Raw genomic sequence first — 19,863 nt, 5'->3', positions numbered from 1 at the left:
TTAATTCACATGCAGTCTGTCTATTGGCAATATGGAGTGTGATGTTGTGCTTTTTCAAATAAAAAAGGTTACACATTAATGTGTTGCTTGTTTTACTCAGTTTAGGCCTTTTGAATAAAGTGTATTAGTGGCAAAAAAACCCCATTGCTGTCACACTATATTCCTGTTATTCTATATCTACTCCATATTATGATGAACTACCAGTAGGCCTTTCTGTGATGTGCATAATGTTTGCCTGTATAATATGTGTGCATGAAACCAAATCCAACTGACCAAAACGTCTGAAAACTTAAAGGTCAAAAGCACAAAGAAAAACAATGGGGCACATGCTGCATAGTGCTGTATCCACATCTTTCAGCAGCCTCTATATTTTCTGCACTGAACTATGCAGTAATGCCAGCAGGGGACCTTGTTTGCATCAGTGCGTAAACATTGTGTCGTGCTGAATACGTACGCGGCAGTGGTACGCGCTGGAGTTGGGTGTGAAGATGGCGGACGAAGAGGCCGAACAGGACCGTAGTTCTGAGAGCGGTATCAGTGCAACGATTGGGGCACTTAGACAACGTTTGCAAGATCTGCAAGAAGTCGTCGTTAACGAAAGCACAGACTCTCCGGTCCAGTCCTCTTCTCAATATTGCCAAGAGTTCTGTCGGGTATGTTCTCTCACGGTATTTAGCTAACCAGCTAGCTAGCTAGCTAGCAGTAGCTAGGTTACTGGTAACGTTACGTTCTGGTTCCTCTGGATATTCCAGGACACGCATGATTTAAAGCCGAAGTATGCCCGAATGGGCGGGGTTGTTATTATTGGTGTTTGGGCCAATAAAGTCACAGAATCGAAGCAACTGGAGTGGTTAAACTCCGACTACCCGGTGAAGTGGATCGCGCAAATCAAACTCACTCCGGCTATCAGTATAGCTAGCGTACCTTTCTATTAGCATACCGTAGCTCTCTGCTGTGTCTGCAAGAACTGCCTCGCGCTACTAATGTTAAAAATCAATTAATTGTAGACAACGAGCCAACTATATATCGCAAACTGGTTGTCACAGGTTCATACATAATGGCTCTTATAATTTCGTGCAAGCTACTAGTAATCAGCCATCAACCCAGGCTAAACGTTAGCATGTCAGTCAGCTAACGTTAGCTCTACATACAATTAGCTTAGCTTTTTAGTCTTACATGTTTGGCTGCATGCGCGTGCACGTGACAATTATTTCACCGATTGTCTCTGGCGTTGCTTTCAGGCTAGCAAATGGCTTTCGCCTCGGCATGCATCAGCTTTCACTCAGCATTTAGCCTGTCTGCTAATGTCCCAAATTGTGCATGAAACCACGACCTGGTGGTTGCAAACCACCATGTGTAGCATATAAGGTAGTATTTATTTGACAGGATTGCACAAGGGAACAGTAAGAACGTGTTTTCTGAAATACATTTAGTGGGTGTGTTAGTACGTGCCTGTATTTACGCGAGCATGTGCAGGGCAGGCACATCATTATTCACGTCAGTTGCATAAACTAAATTTAGGTTATTTTATTATATGTTGCTCTTTTAGTAATCCATCTCTGTACAGTTCTGTGGCTGGAATTAATGAGCTTTAGGTGTTGTGTGAGCACATCTGGGGAAGGGAGAGTGGATCTGCAATGCTGCACCTATGGTGGTGCCACTAAAGCAATTTTGTGGCAGTATACAATACATGGTCAACGCCTAAAATCTATTAAGGTATTTCCTGGCAGTAAAATGTACCAGTATGATAAAAGCAACAATGCAGAGGCAACTCTGTGGGCAGTGTTGCCCCCAAAAAGTTGCCTTGTGTATCAGTGCCTTTACAATGAGCTCATGTGGAGGGCTTGAGGCACATCATCAAATGGCCTACTGTAGTTCTGATGCCTGGACTCCAATATCATTTTGTTGAAAATAAGTCTGAGTTTAATGAGCATGGGAAACTGTTGTTGACACATTTAATGTTGTGCAGAATGAGTCTCAAGAGTGTAATCAGTCCCTGAAATTTGAGAGCAATCAGTCCCTGATTACTGATAGCATGATGCATGGTTTTTAGTTCCATACTTATATCAAAGTAACAGTGGGGGCTTTTTAGAAATTAGGGAAGAAGAGGTTATCATGTTTTGAGGTGCAGAGAGAGGCAGTAAGTGATAAAAACCAAATCCAACCTCTACACTTATATGACAGCCAGCCCACTCTGATATGAAACCTCTGACCCAAAGCAAAGCCTTGCAGGTGAGGTTTATTGCTCTGGATGTTTTATGGGTTGCGCACCTGCCTACGGTTCTTCTTTTATTGTGTATTCATCTTCAGTCGCCTCTAGGTATTTATCTCTTGAGCCAGAAGGAAAGGTAGGGACTTTACACAGAGAGGGGGAGACAATGGTGAGACGGTTCTCACAAGATTTGATCCTAGGCCAGCAAGTTAACCTGTTGTTGCAGAGGCAGGAGTCTTACCTACTACACCACTTCTGGGCATGGTCAACAGTACTAATACAGTGAAGACAGTAACAGTCAGCTTGGGGCTAGTTGCTGTAAATCTGATAACTAAAATCTGTAAACTAAAAGAACAATCTGCCGAAGAAAAGGTTTTGTTTTTCTCCACTATCGTATGTAAAACCTACTAATGATGATTGGAGAAGCATTATTTAATCAGATTTTACACGTTTGTACTTTATACCAGACAAGATTCAATCATGCTTTTCTAGTCTTAGTGTCAGTTAGGTCCGCTTACAAGAATGTTGTGGTCCCTTGAAACATTTGTGACTGTTATCATTATCATAATATCGGGTTATCATTTGGAAATGACTTGCAAAAATGAGATCTGCACTCACATACCATGTCTCTGCAGTTTTTGTGAAAGAATAAACAAAAAATGACATTTTGCCCTAAAGCTTCATCAGGTCACCACCAGCCTTAGGGTGAAACAGTCATTTTTAGGCCTAAACAAAAACATGTTATGTGAGTGTGAATCTCATTTTGTTTGCAAGGTATTTCCTTTATGAATTCATGTACCACCTAGAGACATTTCCCTAAGACAGTTGGCAATATTCAGGCCTTTACTTTGTATCATTACTTTTTATCTGCTTTTATCTACTTTATCTGCTAGAGCTAGATTTGTGTCCTCTCTGAAAAGTGAAACATTACTTATGTACTCCTTACAAGTTTTCTAATTGATGCAGTGTGAACAGACAGACAGAATGCTGGGTTCACAGGAATTTTCTGATGGTTTCTCATGATGAAATCACGGGAGGGATTATAGATGGGCCTCAGTCTGTCCATCACACACAATGTCTTGGACGCCACTGATTGGATTTTGACAAATCTTTGCGAAATGATGCGTGTCATGACACTGATTGGCCTGGGTAGCGCTACTACAATTGTTGTACTTCACGCACGATATCTCGGAAGCCAGTGATTGGATTTTGAAGAAACTTCGGAGGGATGCTATAATGTTTGTTTACTTGTTACTGATTGGCCCAAGGGGCGCCTGCATCATTCATGGGGGATGATATATTTACTTGTTTCAATATGGGGTGGCAGCAAATACACCCAGTAAACATTAAAACATCAACCGCCAGCCAAATGCTGATAACAGCATTGTTTGCAGTCTGGGTTGCACCTTAAATGGAAATCATAAGATGCTAGAGGGGTTGTTTTAAATTGCTTTAACTATGTATGTTATAGTATCCTAGTACTCTCTAGGACAGTTAGATGGGAGTATGGTTGACAAGAAACCTGTTCCTGCAGTGAGACACCTACAGTGATGTTTGCCAGACAGTTGTCATTGATTCCAATCAAATTCTGTCTTAAACAGTTGAAAGTGAATTACGTTTCTGTTGAATATGTGTGCTCATTTTGTCCAAATTTATCATTCTCAGGCCATGTGCCTCCCCCGCACATACATTGCCCTCTAACCACCTCAGAGGCTTTAAATTGATCCCTCTGTCATGATGTAGGAGTTTCTGCTGCCTTGTGCAAGTCAGTATTGTTTTTCTTGACCATATAACACCCAGTAGAGTAAACCACTCAGAGGGAGATGCCGTGGGTGGAAGATCACGAGTGTGTGTAGGCTGAACTTGAGACATCTGAGAAGGAGAGAGTGTGTTCTGTAAATGGAGCCGTTTGTCTGCGCACAGCTCAGTCCACTTCCCTGCAGGCTGCTTCTTCCCTGCAGGTATACAGCCTGACAAGCCTCCCCCCCTCTCTCTCTCTCTCTTTACCAAAGGCCAGCATGAACGCTCATAATGACTAGGCTGCTACAACAGGGAAAACGTGTCAGTAGGTGTTGTATCCTTTGCATCATAATTCCGCATGGATCAACTTTAAGGGGCGTGTTTCACACACCATGTGTCCGTTTCAGGAAGGAAAATCGTTATGGATATTTTTTGATAAAATATACAAGTCCTTAAAATGGGAATCCGCAAGATTGTTTTTTTTATTTTAGCCATATCCTTGGTGCAAAGCGGTGATTTCTGTGGTGTTTCTGCACTGCATTTCCTAGAGATCACCAGTCAATCAAACTGTGGGCGGGACTGTGACATCTTCCTTGAAATTTTCTGTTGATGAAGTTTGAGTTTCTGGAGGCGGTGCTCTTTTCTTTGTCTGCTCAGCCACGGTGGCTATCACTGCTCATGCTATCTACCCAAAGCTATTCCAAACAAACCAAAGATGTAAAAACGCATCACTTCTTGTGGGACAGAGGATTTTTCCCGGGAAAGAGTTAGCAGACACCGGCTGTTTAGAACAGCAAATATAAAAACTTGCATGAACTGGATATAGGTTGAATCACTGTTAGTGTTACATCAGTCGGCAATAAAGAGTAGCAAAAATGTCACAGATTATTGCTTTAAAAATGTCATATTGTGATCAAAGGTCATATAGCCTGTAACCGTAGTCTTATTCCATAATGACTTTTGTTGTTATATCAGATTGTGTTTTGTTAGAGTAGGTGATTGACATGTTTTTTCAAATAGTGAATATCTAATTTTGGAAGACAGCTCTTCATTTGTCACCTTGTGTTATTACATTGAAACTGTCAGCATAACTGTCAGAATAACATGAAAACTCGTAGCGTAATGTTAATTCTCAGAAAAAGGACTTCCCTAAAAGAAACCAAATGACAGTGCAGGAATTTAATAAAAACACAGTCTCTTAAATCGCCATTTGGTGAGTTAATGCCTGTGGTTTCCTCTCGGCAGACGCTGTTGGAGTATGCAGGCCGTTGGAGGATTGAGGAAGACCCTCTGCCCCTGGTGGAAGTCTACATGGTGGCCCTGCTGAGTTACGCCCAGGCCTCTCCATACCTATCCCCACAGTGTGAAAATGTTCCCCTTGTGCTTGAAAGGCTCTCGCTGTGAGTACCAATAAAAGAGATTTGATTAATTATAGCTTCTCTATAGGTTTTACGCTCATAATCATCATGCTGAGTGCACTCCGGTTTAAAAGGTACATTATACCTTGCTCACTAAAAGCCTATGGAACTGTAGGTGCCCATGTTGAAAGTGCTGTACTTGATAGCTGGTGTGTTAACGTGAACCTGTTTTGGTTGCTTCTCCATTCCCTGTACAGGAGTTTTGTGGAGCTTTTGCTGTCACTGAAGGAGGAAGTTCCAGATGACTTATGGAAAGAATTCAAGTCATCTGTCCAGGTAAATCACAGGCTTGTCAGTTTCACGGAGAGATAAATATGCAGCTGTCAGTCTGTTAAAGGCTAGAACTATCACTGAAATATGGCATCCCATGTTGAAACACTCTCACCCTACCACTGGCTTTGTTGATACAGTGAGTTTTCGGATTGAAGATATTGTTTCACTCCTGACAACTGACAGTATGCAAAAACTGAACTTGTCACATGCTTTGGAGCTCTAAATGGATTGTTTACATTTGTAATTTTATCATAAACACTAGAAAGGCCAAGCCACCATCAACTGACAGCTGATTTGAATTTTAGAGTTGAAATATCTTGGCTTTCTAAATGTCCCTCCACTTTCTATGCAAACCAGTGTTGTTAGATTTTCAAAATCATGCAAGGAAATATGAGTTAAAATTAAATTCACCTGCTTCAATTGATGGTTTGTTGGCCTTCTCTTAGACCCCCAAAATTAATTGGCCTTCCTAGTGTTAAGTAAAACGGACCTACATTTTGAGTAATGATTAAAGTTTCCAAAAGCTTGTTTTCCATCTACTAGTCAAACTCTACCAAGAACTTACACGAATATACTCAAAATGTAAGTGTTGTATTGTGCCTGTTAAGTGATGTAGCCTTTCTGTTGTGTGCAGTATGCCCACGCCAAGCTGCAGGAGAATGGCATCACCCAGCTGTCCATGCTGTCTGCTTTGGGCCAGCACACCGGTGTTTGGACCAACAGTGTCCTGCAAGGCCTTCTGTCCAGTGAGAACTTACAGACAGAGCAAGGTGGGTCTCATTTTACTCTGGGTTCCTGGACAGGTCTGGAGAAGTTTGGAAAATGAATGTGCCGTGAAAAACTTTTAAATTGCTCACAAAGTCAGAAAAAGTATGGGGGATTGTTCACTCCTGATAAACATTTTGACTACACATTTTATATAGTTACAGACTCACTATCACGTCACATATTGTGATATTTGTTGTTGTGAGGAATAATCTTTAGTAATAGATTGATACGGCCTAGTCGACTGTCATACTGCCCAAACACTGTCAACATTCGTCACATGCATGCTGACCAAAACCCTCAAATAGAGCCAAGAAATTCAGGTCTGGAAAAAGTCTGAAATTATGAAACTGAAAATGTATGATGTAGGAAAATGTAGGAACCTTGGTTTTATGCAGTTGTAGGTCTGTTATTTCACATAGTGTTGAGCTGTAGAGTGTAGTAGCCTTGTTGACAGTCACATTGTGTAGCCACTGTCAGCATGGCATCCATCAAGTCCTGTATGTCACCAACATATTTCTAAATGCATTTTGGAGATTCCTGTCAATGTTGCTCTCTATTACTCTCAACTGTCAAATTGTTAAAATCTCATTTGCCCTGTTTTCCTGTTCATGAAAGAAAGCAGTAACAGAAAATATCATTTCTGTTGTTTTGATCTAATGGGTAGATTATTTTTCTACAAGTGACAGTTGCACAGTTGCTAACGGGAAGTTGACAGTGCAAGCATTTCCAGTTTTTGTTTACAGTTGTTAAAATGACGCATGCACTCCTGCTGCGCATTTAAAACCATCAAGGCGCAATTAAAGAGTCAGAACAGACAGAAGTTATCAGGATTTCCTCTGACTTGCAGTAGATGGATTTCTGGCGCTGGAGGGGCCGGTCTTGTTGGAGATGAGAGTGAAGCATCTGATCAAAGAGAACCAGATGGGGAAAGCTGCTCTGCTGGCAAAGACATGCTCTGAGTATCCTGTATTCGAAGGGAAGGGACACTTCAAGCAGATGCATCTTGTCTGCCTCTGTGCTACCTCACAACAGGATCAGCTGATGGACGAGGTAAGTTAAGTAGAGTTTATAGTTAGTTTATTAGCTTGTAAATGGTAAAACACAGAAGGAAAAAAGGGGAAAAGTATCAGTTGTGCTGTTCGGATTAAGGGTGCGATCACACAGATTGTTTTCTTTGGTCCAGTTGGAACGGTTTACTTGTTGCATTTTTGTATTTGGTTTGTTTACATTCACACTGCCTAAATACAAGTGAACCAGGCCTTGAAGATACAAGTCACATAGACAGAGTTTTGGTAAACCGTCATTCCGCAAGGTCGGAGATTTTGGCGTCAGTGGGGGAGAGTCAAAACAAATCTGATTCCAGTCCCTGTAACTTTAGCTAAGCGTGATGGACTTGTCTGTGCTCCTTGCTGTAATTTACCTGTCTGTGGAATGCATAATGTGCCATTTGTCCAGAGCAGTTCTGGTACACACTGCTCAGACTAACTCACTGCTAACTAAATTCATGATTCAATACCTGAACCTTTCTGGTAGTGAATGCGGTTGTCGCTAAGTAGAGACTTTTGAGCTGGCAGAGCATGAAGATTGAGGACTGAATGGGAAACCAGGGACGGATTTCTACAAGTCTTTAACCCCTTGTTCCCTGACTTTAGCTGACTGTACCCTTAAATTTCCCCATAAGCAGCTTCAAAGTTAAAAAAAAAAAATTCCTAACTGTACAACAATGTCACATCTATATTCTGTATCTGCTCGTTCCAACGCTTTCTTTAAGCTGTAGTTGCTTATATTGAATGAAATATCAAAATACAAGACGCCATGTTTTTATGGCTGCACTATTACATCAGATGGGAAAAATTTAGATGTTTGTGCATCATTTTCTACACATTTCCCTGTAATTCAGCATGACACATTCGGTGTCTTTGAAAAACTTGTTATCTTGACTAGAATATAAAATAAAGTTCTGTGGGTTTCAACAAAGCTTGGCCGTGCAACCTGCATTTGTAATGATGGACCCAGTGGCGGGGGCGGCAGGGAGGAAGAGGTTAAACTTGCCTGTACAAAGAAAAAAGGCGTAACAATGTTTTTCAGTTCATCTTGTTGTAAAAGTCTTACCCATCCTGTCAGTGTCGTGCCTCTGGCTGCATGCTGCAGGCTTCCTGTTGGACCTGTTCCTGTTCCTTTTACTGGTTCATCATCCACAAGGTGGCAGGCTACTCTTAAGAACAGGTTTTCATGCTGTCAGCATAGTTCAAGCCAGCATCCAGAGCCAAGTCTTCTTGAATATTGCATATAAAATGTCAGGCTCCAGATAAAATTTTTCCACTGGTGGCACTAATGCCACCAACATTTTAAGTTGTTGGCACTAGCAGATGATTTGGTGTTGCTAATGTTTTGGTCCGCAGACAGTTTCACACATGATTAGGTTCTCTGTTGAAATGTGTTGCTGTTCCCTGCAGAGCAGGCCCCTGGAGCTGGTAGGGATTCAGGTTCTTGCTCAAGGACAGTAAAGCAGAGTGGAAGGACGGACAGTCCCTCAACTCCCTGCACCACCCTGCTGCTCTGCACCCACTATCTTTTTATTAGCAGTGATTGAGAATCATTTTGTTTTTGCTCCACATCGGTCACTGTTTTGGTCTTAGTTTTGGTTGTGTTGTGGGTTTCTGTGCTAAAACTCGTTTTATATGGATTGTTTGTTATGATTAAAGTACACATCCTTTACATTCACCCAATTTGTGTTTTAGGGAATTTTTTTTTACATTTTACAGTGTTAACATTTCATTTTACAATGTGTTTATTCCAGTTTATTAACTTGATCATTAACCTATGAAAGAGTATTCTAAGTAATAGTCTTAATGCAGGATTTTCATTAAGTAATGGACATTTCTATTACTATTACACATATAATATTGTTCCATAGATATACTGGAATAAAGTCATTGTAGTCCCATGGTTTCCCACCACTGCTGAATTAATATAGAAGAATTGAGTTTTGTTCAAACATTAGATCCACCATTTCGAAAAAGAAAAGACAAATGGCATAAAATTGGAACAATTCCCAGAACCTTTTAAGGGATAGTGACTAACTTAAGTCCTCGGTTGACAACATTATAACACTTACAGACTGGATCTTCTGTGATTTTGAAATATTGAATGATGAACTTCAGGTTATGAATTTCTCCCAAACTGGATATATTGTGTTTTAACTCTTCAGTTAACTGTTAAGCATTGCGTTTCTCTCTACAGCTTTCTAAGGTGGATTGCCGTGATGCATTAGAGATGATCTGTAACCTGGAATCGGAGGGGGATGAGAGGGCGGCTTTCAGCTTATGCTCTGCCTTCCTGACGCGCCAGCTTCTCCAAGGAGACACATACTGCGCTTGGTAAGAAAACAACAGTCACTCCATTTGAAGTTCATCTCCATAGGACTTGCCTGTTTGATATGCAATGGTAAAAACATTAGTCATTTCCCCTTGACAGAGCAAAACAATTAACATACTGATTAAGTACATCTCCATACACACAATATTTCATATTGTCGCTCATAAGACTGTTTATATGTGTCTACATATCCCACTCACAAATATCTATGTATGTATACTTGAATGAACTGAATAATTGGAATTTTTCCACAGAAGCTGCGCTTACACTCCATGAAAATCAATTATGAAAGGAATAAAATTGATTTAACCCCCAATATCACATAGTGTCATAAATTCTAGGTATCATATTACCCTTTCTCATAATTTTTATATGGGATTTTCAGGTTAAACAGGATATGATGTTCAAAAATGGAGTACCTGGAGCATCTCAGATAATAATACAATATTGGTCTGCATGTGCATATTCATTAATTCAGTATGAATGAACCATGAAATGCACACAATAACTCACTTGGCAAGAAATCAATGTGTGGCCTTTACTTGAAGCTCATTCATGTCCTTGGTTGATATATAGGACTCTCTACATACATGCTGTACATACAAATGGCTTATATTTAGTTGAAGGTTCAGGTTCAGTTTGAACTGAGTATAGACAATATTTTCACTTTCTTCTCTCTTCTCAGGGAGCTCACTCTGTTTTGGAGCAAGCTGCTGAAGCGATTGGAGCCATCGGAGCAGGCCTTCCTTGACAGATGCCGGCAGATGTCCTTACTCTCCAAAACAGTGTATCACATCCTGTTCCTCATTAAAGTCATCCAATCAGAGGTCAGTAAACGGTCAGCTGTTGTGTTATTTATCAGATGTGGGTCCTATGAGGAGGGGAAGTCATCGTCACCCTCTGGTGGTTGCATTCAAATCTTGGCGAGACAGGCTGGAATTCTCCATAGAGTATTGATGTTCTAACATGCTGAATTAAATATGACAGATTTGGTTTCCATATAAAAACAATGCTCATGTATTGATTGTAGTTACTTGGAGGCTAAAATATTCTAAATGCAATCAAGTGCCATTACATTTATTGTTTGTTTTAGTTAACCTTAATGCCAGGTGGGTGGGCTTTGGCACATAAAATTCAGAAAATACAGTCAGTCTGTTTAAGAAAAAGTAATGATTCATTAGGGCTCCCTTCTTCGACTTGTTATTGGGGTGTGAAATTAACACCCGCCGCAAGCCAAATATTGTTTTTTTTGTTGTTGTGAATGATAAGTTTGTCTACCCAACCAGGAGATAACACACCATCATTTGGAAGTGTTACTCTATTCTAAAAAAAATAAAAATAACAGTAATAATAGTGGAAGTAGCTGGTGAGTTTTGGAATAGTTTTTGCCCTGTCTGTATCAGCTTAAATGACGCATCCCCTTATTCTCTTTCTCATAGCTTGACAGCGTTGGACTGCCAGTGTGCATCGAAATGTGCATAAGGGCTTTGCAGATGGAATCAAATGACGGAAACACAAAGACCACTGTATGTAAAACTATTTCCTGTTTGCTTCCCACTGACCTGGAAGTCAAGCGAGCCTGCCAGCTGACAGAGTTCCTCCTGGAGCCCACAGTGGATTCATACTACGCCGTGGAGACTCTTTACAACGAACCGGATCAGAAACTAGAGGAGGAGAACATGCCTGTTCCTAACTCGCTACGCTGCGAGCTCCTGCTGGTTTTTAAGACCCAGTGGCCTTTTGACCCGGAGTTCTGGGACTGGAAAACACTGAAGCGTCAGTGTCTAGCGCTTATGGGAGAAGAGGCTTCCATAGTGTCATCCATTGACTTGCTGAATGATAGTGAGAGTCCCGGCGCTCCCGAGGATGAAGAAGAGGCCCTCGGTCAGGAAGGGTATAAGGATGTCACAGACTGCTTTGTGGACACCACCAATGAACTGAGGGAAATAACTGACAAAAGACAGAAAAACAGAGAGATAAAGAAACTGAGAGAAAAAGGATTCATATCTGCCAGGTTTAGAAACTGGCAGGCGTATATGCAGTACTGTGTGTTGTGTGACAAAGAGTTTCTCGGCCACAGGATTGTACGCCATGCACAGACTCATTTTAAAGGTGGACTATACAGCTGCCCAATATGTACTGAAACTTTTACCTCAAAAGACACATTGGTTCCTCATGTAGCATCACATGTTAAGCAGTCATGCAAGGAAAGGCTAACTGCAATGAAAACAAACAAGAAATTGGCTAATCCTAAAACAGCTGCCCCTGTTATTGCAGCATTAAAGGCTAAGACAGAAAATCAACTTTATACAAGGGAAAATGGTGATTCCCAAGGGCATAATGGGTTGACTCACACTGTTCAGACCAGAGTTGCTGGGTGTAAGACAGAAAATAGCGAGGAAAACATATGCCCTGTCTCAAGCTGCAGAAAGAGTTTCAAGTTTTTCAAAAATCTTCTTGCACATGTTAAAGCTCATGGGGAGAATGAGGAGGCAAAGCGTTACCTCGAAATGCAGAGCAAAAAGGTTGTTTGTCAGTACTGCCGTCGCCAGTTTGTTAATGTCACCCACCTTAATGATCACTTACAAGTCCACTGTGGTGTGAAGCCTTACATTTGTATACAGTTGAATTGCAAGGCCAGTTTCCTGTCTAACACTGAACTCCTTGTACATAGGAAGGAACATGCTGTTTTTAAGGCCAGATGCATGTTTCCAAATTGTGGAAAGATTTTTAATGAAGCCTTCAAACTGTATGACCACGAGGCGCAACATTATAAAACGTTCACTTGTAAAGTCCTGGACTGTGGAAAGGTATTCCATTCACAAACTCAGTTGGATTTGCACCAGGAGGAACATGCCACTCGAGAGGAGGAAAGCCCAGCTTTGGAGCAGCAGACCTCACAAAATGCAGACCTTGGTCCATCACTGATTGAGCGAATGCTCTCTGATCACACTTCCCTTAAACAGGAAATTTCCCAAGACTCAATGAACTGTAACGATGAAAGCACTTTTCATCCAGACCATGGAAGGGTGGCACAGTCCATTGAGAGCTTGTTGACTTCTTCACAAGGACTTCAGGAAACCTTAGAGCAATATACCGTCAAAAGTGAACCCCAAGATAAGCCTTTGTTCTCAGTCAGTCAGACACAGTTTTCAGATAATTCTGTGATCCAGTCGTCTATGAATTGCCACTTGTCTGATCCTAATAGATGTAGAGATAGTTCAGATGCTCGTTCTTTTGATTATTTGAAACCAGCCCTACAAAATCAACTAATACCTCAATTTGAAGCTAATATAGATGAATTGTCACATACCTGTCATACAAATGTCTTACAAGGCCAGCCACAAATGTTCTCCAGTAATGTAAATGCTGGATCAGTGAGATACAACTCTGACTGCAACATACCATTGCCAGAACAGCTCCAGGCCATGTGTACTAACAACCTGTTAACAGTAGGCCCACCGCAGGACACCATGCCAGCAGTAATGTCTCAACCACTTCCTCCAACTGTAACCCCTCTGCCACCAACTGGGAACAGGCCAGAGAACTCAATGATTTCCTCAGCTAGTACAGTTCCCCCTGCAGGAGAGAAAGAGCGATATCACTGTGCATATGAAACATGTACAAGGCACTACAGCTCCTACAGAAGTGTTACCAAGCATATGAAAACTGTTCATCCAGACTTCTATGAGCAATGGAAAATTGCTCGAAAAAATATCAAGATTACCCACGCTACACCACCGAGCACGTTATCTGTCGGAAATCCCAACTCAGTTGCTTTACTTGAGAACCAACAGGGCAATGGAGTCCCAGTGCACAGAGTTCAGAGGCAGAACGTTATTCAACCACCCCCTTTTACAAACATGGTTCCAAGCTCAAACTATGCTACTCCACCTTCCCATTCCTCATCCAATCAAAACCAGAATACCCCTGTACATATGGAAAATGTCTTGGATCCCATTGTCCTGTCTCAGTTAGGAAGCACTCCAAATCCATTAATGCCAGTGCAGTCTCAAGTTGCAGCAAATCAAAATTGGCATTCAGCTCCTGGAAATGAACAAATTCAAAACTGTGGTTCCTCCCAAGTCTATCCATCTAACATGCAAGGGATACCACAAATGGATGATACCAATGGAGCTCTGGCACTTGGTATCCCATCTTGCTCCATGATGGGATCTAGCATGAGCAGACCTGCAGAGCCCCTTCAGTCACCACTGATGGAAAATAGGTCTCAGTCTGTTTTACCCTCTTATATGGACAGTGCAAAAGGAGTATCTCAACAAATGGGAAATTCTCTTCTGCCATATACATCACAGGTGCAAAACAATTCTGTCTCTAATTCCAGGGGCCCAGAAATAACAAAGACAATGCAGAATCCTGTGCAATCAAATCTTCCCTCTTCAAACAGTGCATGCCAAGCAAGCCATAACAATCAATCTCAAAATGGCCAAGTAATTTCCAGACATATTCAGGAAATTCCAAAGCGAGTAAAAAGAAACAAAAGAACGAAGTGGCCAGCCATTTTGAGAGATGGCAAATTTATTTGTTGCAGGTGTTTTAGAGAGTTTGACAGTCCTAAATCCCTTGGAGGCCATTTGTCAAAGCGTTCACACTGCAAAACATTTGATGAGACAGACCTGAACACAGACTTGCCAACGTCATTTCTTGACCTTCTCAATTCAGAGCAAACAGTAAACACCCTTCAACCACAATTATCTTTTAATCCTGCTACAGTTTATCAGGAGAAGCCTTGTCAATCAGTTACAAGTGATTCAATAGGAACAAAAGATTTTCCCACCCCTAATTATCCACAAGCTAATTTGCCAGCTTATGGGAATGGTGAATCAAATGATGATATTCTTAAACAAATCATGGCTGATTCAAACATGGCCGATCTGTTTGAGCAACCACCTGTTCCCCAGCCATTGTTCCAAAACCCATGTGTTCCCTATGGAGCTGTTGAGCGTTTGCCAGAGAGCTCAGTCATACAACATACTGGAAGTGTCCAGGTGAAGAGGGAGGACAACTCTTATACAGGCCATTACCCTCAGTCAAGTGTTGCTGCATTTGGCAATAGAGATTTCCATGACCCCCTTCTGTCTCAGATCCTCTCAGAAAACTCATCTGCTGGTCTTCCTGGCAGTGTTCCCACAGACCACGTGACCCCTGGAGAAATCCTCAGTGATGGGTATTGTTCTGGGGCGACCAGTCAGACACCAGATACAATTGCAAACCCAGTGAAGCAGAACCAGTTACCAGATCCTCAGCTTAGTCCAGCACCAACAAGTGGTAAACAGACTGAGACACAGAGGAGGAGCACTGAACAAGATGTAAAGAAGAGACTGCGGGAGCAGATTTTGGCTGGGGACTTCCAACGTAGAAACAGCTTATGTCATTCAGTCAACACTGACCCTAATGGCATTTTAAAGAGTCCCATGTCATTAGGTCCAACGTGCAGTACTTTCAAAAATTCTGGACTCCATCAAATCCCTCAAGATGCAATGATTGACACAGCTAGTGGAGGGCAGATCATTCAAACAAACTCAGTACTAACCCCTGCATCTTCTGGCGAAATTCAAGCAGCGGTGAACATGCAAAGCTTTACTTGTTTCAGAGAAGCTTCTACCCCGCAGCATGAGGTACTGACCCCAACCAGCATAGTGGCCAGTGATGTAGATTTTGGGCCCACTCAGTTAACTGCAAGCCAACAACAATGGATGATGGAAATTCAGAGTGCATTTGAAAGGCTTGATTTGGTCAGAGAGATATCTGATCAGATGTCATCCTCCATGAAACAAAATAGCAACAATATTCACAGTGAGACAGGGTCAACAAAGGTTGATTCACATAGCTCAGCTTTGTCAACCTCTGTCAAGCCGTTTGCTTGTGAGAGTGACGACTGCACGTTTAGGTCCATGTCAACTGAGGCACTATGGAAACACCTCTCTAAAAGTCACAACTACACATATGAGATGATAAATGTTGTTAAGAAAAAACATGGGAAATTTGCACCTTTCTGCTGTCAAAAATGTAGTAAAACATTCACCCGTAACTCAAACCTCCGTGCTCACTACCAGTCAGCTCACAAATTGTCACTTGACGAAATTGCAGAGCTAGACATGAAACGCAAGTTAGCCAAAGCTGCCGCATCCAACATTCAGAACCAGTCAAGTGGTGGTGGAAACCCAGTTCCAGCTGCCCAAACCACCATTGCTTCTCATTCATTAGTGGAGAACAGAACACGTCCATATTCACTCCAAGATGTAGTAAAACAAGAATACCCATCACCGGCTTTTGGACAACATACAAACATGGATATAACTAATCAGAAATTGCAAGATGACAATCACTCCACAGGAATTCATCCCCAGCAAACAATTCCCATGCACAACCAAGAATTAACTGCAATGACAAAGGCCCAGACCTCCACATTGCAGCCTCTACAACCAGGCCCTGCTGCAGAACATTGGTCAGATGGACAGCGTAGACCCTTCTCCACAGTGCCCACTCAATATGTGAGTGGTCAACAAGCTGGAGCCCATTTGCCAGTAGTGTCTTCTCATCCGACCCAGGGTCCCTCTGCCCCTCTTCAGGCAATGGTTAAGACAAGCATAGATGTTATCAAGAAGACAAAGGAGAAGAAGCCCGAAGACAATGCCTTTAGTCCGTACAGACCATATCGCTGCGTTCATCAAGGCTGTGTAGCAGCCTTTACTATCCAGCAAAATTTGATCCTCCACTACAGGGCTGTTCACCAGTCTGCTCTGTCAGCGTTGGAGGTGAACAAAGAGCAGGATCAGACTGAGGGACTGGACGAGTCAAAGGACCACGAGGAGGAGCCAGAGGGTGAGGTTCCTCAAGTTTCAGAATTCAGATGCCAAGAGAGGGACTGTTCAAGAGTTTTTCAAGAAGTTCCCAGCCTTTTGCAGCATTATCTCCAACTCCACGAATTCAGCCTTGATAAAGCCGGTGCTCTCTTGTCCAGCATCAACCTTGGGAGGTTTGCTTGTGGTCAGCAAGGATGCACAGCATTCTTCACTGCTTTCTGGAAGTATATTGGACATGTCAAAGAAGAGCATGAAGATGTAAAACTGTCCAAACCCGAACCAGTAAATGGGATGTTCAAGTGTGACATTGAAGGCTGTGACCGTATGTATGCCACAAAGTCAAACCTACTCAGACATACAATGAAAAAGCATCACGAGATTTACCAACTTAAACTGATGAATCAACAGATAACTGAAGAAGGTGTGAAACAGAACTCCAAGAATTCCCATTACCAAATTACAAAGACAAGCAATGGGAAAGAAAACATTGAGAGCAATAAAAAGATCCCACAGAGGGGAAGTGACAAAAAGAAGACTGACAAGGCAAAAAACAATCACTGGACTAAATATGGAAAACCCTCCTTGAAATCTAAGGAAGAGGCATCTGCAATGTGCACAAAGAAATCTGCTCTACAGTACCCCTGTATGATAAAGGGTTGTGAGTCTGTCATGAAATCAGAGCGGAGCATAATGAAGCATTACATGGGACATGGACTCTCAGAAAAGTACCTGGAAGAGCAGAGGAGCCACTTCATATTCTGCAAAAAATTGTCCAGGCAGAAATACCGCTCAATCAGGAGTGACGATTCCAAATCGGAGAATACCTCTGACCTGTCAGAGACGGAGGACACGGCAGACACTGGCCTTGAAGGAAGTGAATATGAATGTTCAAAGCCTGTCTTGAGGAAAAGGGTGACCGCAGAGATCCCTGCTGCGTTGTTTGACAGCAAACTGTCAAATGATGAAAGTTCTGAACCTTGCTCTGACGGCTCTGTGGTGGTCAAACGCAAAAGAGGACGTCCGCGAAAACTGATTGAAAAAATTGTGAAACGCAAGAAGATCCCAAGGTCAACAAAGAGTCATGTAGTTTACAACAGGGATGATGAATCGGACTCCTCATCTTGCCCTGCCCCACTGCAGGAGGAGATGAATGAGCAGACTGCACCGTTGACCTCTTTTAAACCCATGGGTTTTGAAATGTCCTTCTTGAAGTTCTTGGAGCAATCAAATAAGTCTGAATATCCCTTGAAGAGGAAGGTTGAGCTGCCAGGAATGTTGAGAAAAACAACATCCAGTTCATGCTTGGACGCCAAAGAAACCTGCGTGGAGTTCAGTAACCGTCAAAATTTGAAATCCCTTAGTAAGGTTAGAATTGTTGTAGATGGAGCCTATTCAGATGTCACTGAACTTCTATTGAAACAACTTCAGGACATGCGACCTACAGTGATACTGGAAAAAAATGACTGACTGATTTTTTTTTTTTTCTAAACATAGAATCTCAGGAGTAGAATGAGTGAAATCTGCTGCAGACTGGTGCCCTACATATAAGATGTTTTTTTTGTTTGTTTTTTTTAATGTCCAATTATTCAAAAAACATGAGTTTTGAAATATACTGTAATATTGTCTCTGCAAAATTCCTGTCTTTTTATAGGAAAGTGTATAGCATGTTTATATTTATGGACTATAAAATCCACTGAGAATTGATGAAAATTGCAAAGAAAGTAAAACATGACACCCGCTTATGGTGTCTTAATTATCCCTATGGGACTACTTATAGACAAATGGACACTCAAATGGATTGTAATGTTGTGTATAGTTTGTGATTTGAAGATGTTGAAGTTGTGTGTGTGTGTATATATACTGTTTTGAATCACCTACTGCCACCAGCAGTCTTAATATAATTAAATGAACAGCTTTTATTACAATACATTTTATTTGCTGTTTTTTAATTGCATTTTCCAACTGCAATTTTCATTTGATTTAAATAGAAGTTAAATACCACCCAATTGAGGAATTTCCTGTATGTTGTATGGTCTGTGACCTGGAGCTGCTGCATGGAGAGTGAATGGGAGACTGATTTTGCGGAAGTGTTTTTGCAATCAAATGAGCTATATGCTATAGTGTAATGAGTTCTGAACTAGAAAATGTACGGTTATCCCCAGAAATTACTCAGTCACATTTACCATCTTTCCCAATTTATCTTCTTTGAAGCATTTCCACACTTTATACCTAATAATATCACCAGTTGAAAGAAGTTTTACTTCTAGCTTTGGGAGAGAATTGCTCATATTTACAAATTGAACTGTCCTTGACCGTGGTGATACTGTGTAGGAATTCTTAAATGTAGTGATGTTCCCTTTTAAAAGGGCAGCCAACCAAGAATAAAATCATATACACCTGGGTGGAAGTGGTTCACATCAGGGCAAGGGGAGAGGAGGGAAGTGCTTAAAGATTAGGTGAGGCGGTATTGTCAGTGATCACTTGTTATAATGATTCTTATTGCACTTAAGCAACATAATGATAGCAATTAAATAGTATTAAATTGCTGTTTTCTAAAATTCAGTGTTCAGTGTTTGTTTCACGCACCATGGGGTGCCCAGCCTACATTGGCTCATAAGACACAATATTAAGCATATACAATGAAAGATGCACAACATATACAAAGTTTATAGAAGTTATAAATGTATACATACTCATGATTGATAGATCTACAGAAGGTTAACTATAATTGGAGTTCTTATGCGTCTCACTTTTATAAATAAAAACATTCTCCTTACTCAGACATCTTTTATGAACAAAACATGATTTCTTCTTTCCTAAGCTGTATTTACATACTGAGCAGTGCTGAATAATGGTTTTGAAAACACTTGTTCAAGTCTTTTGTCCATCCTCCAAAGAAAACCATTCAAGGTTGCCATGTCTCATCGTACAAAGGACTGTAAAACAAAATCGATTTCATCCTCTATGTCCCATAACTCTCATAACAGACACGATCTCTGTTCCTCTGGGATATTATTAAATCGGCCCGTTTTTATAGTTAATGCGAGTTAGGTTAAGAGTGACAATATTCAGGTAATACTCATGCTCAATAAGAGTGTATGCTCTCTGCTTAAGCAAGATATCAGCTGCCTATTTTTCCTCATTATCTAAGAAATGGCTTATTGTTTTGGAAGAGTTGAATTCTTCAGTTGTGCTCTTTAACCTTGGCCCCTGAAAACAGTTCTTATTTTAAATTTTTACAAGTTAC

General features: G+C 41.3%; 1 protein-coding gene across 2 annotated transcripts; it reads left to right on the top strand.

Moving 5' to 3' along the window:
* The first annotated feature begins 488 nt into the window (after positions 1-488).
* Positions 489-18,085, top strand: znf292b (zinc finger protein 292b). 2 transcript variants are annotated; one of them, XM_071534985.1, is made up of 9 exons: positions 489-653; positions 5,198-5,352; positions 5,568-5,646; positions 6,278-6,413; positions 7,259-7,461; positions 9,655-9,791; positions 10,475-10,616; positions 11,229-14,541; positions 14,617-18,085. In XM_071534985.1, exons 1-9 carry the CDS (start codon positions 489-491, stop codon positions 18,081-18,083), a joined length of 7,797 nt encoding a protein of 2,598 aa, XP_071391086.1. In that variant the 3' UTR covers positions 18,084-18,085. The 2 variants fall into 2 exon arrangements, with proteins under 2 accessions (XP_071391086.1, XP_071391085.1); XM_071534984.1 differs by having other exon boundaries at positions 11,229-18,085.
* The last annotated feature ends 1,778 nt before the right edge of the window (positions 18,086-19,863 follow it).

Source organism: Centroberyx affinis, unplaced genomic scaffold (genome assembly GCF_046629955.1).
Source record: "Centroberyx affinis isolate AG114_WGS23_722 - 3 ecotype Tasmania unplaced genomic scaffold, CSIRO-AGI_Caff_v1 ptg002643l_1, whole genome shotgun sequence".
NCBI lineage: Eukaryota > Metazoa > Chordata > Actinopteri > Beryciformes > Berycidae > Centroberyx > Centroberyx affinis.
This window is presented reverse-complemented; position numbering and strand designations above follow the sequence as displayed.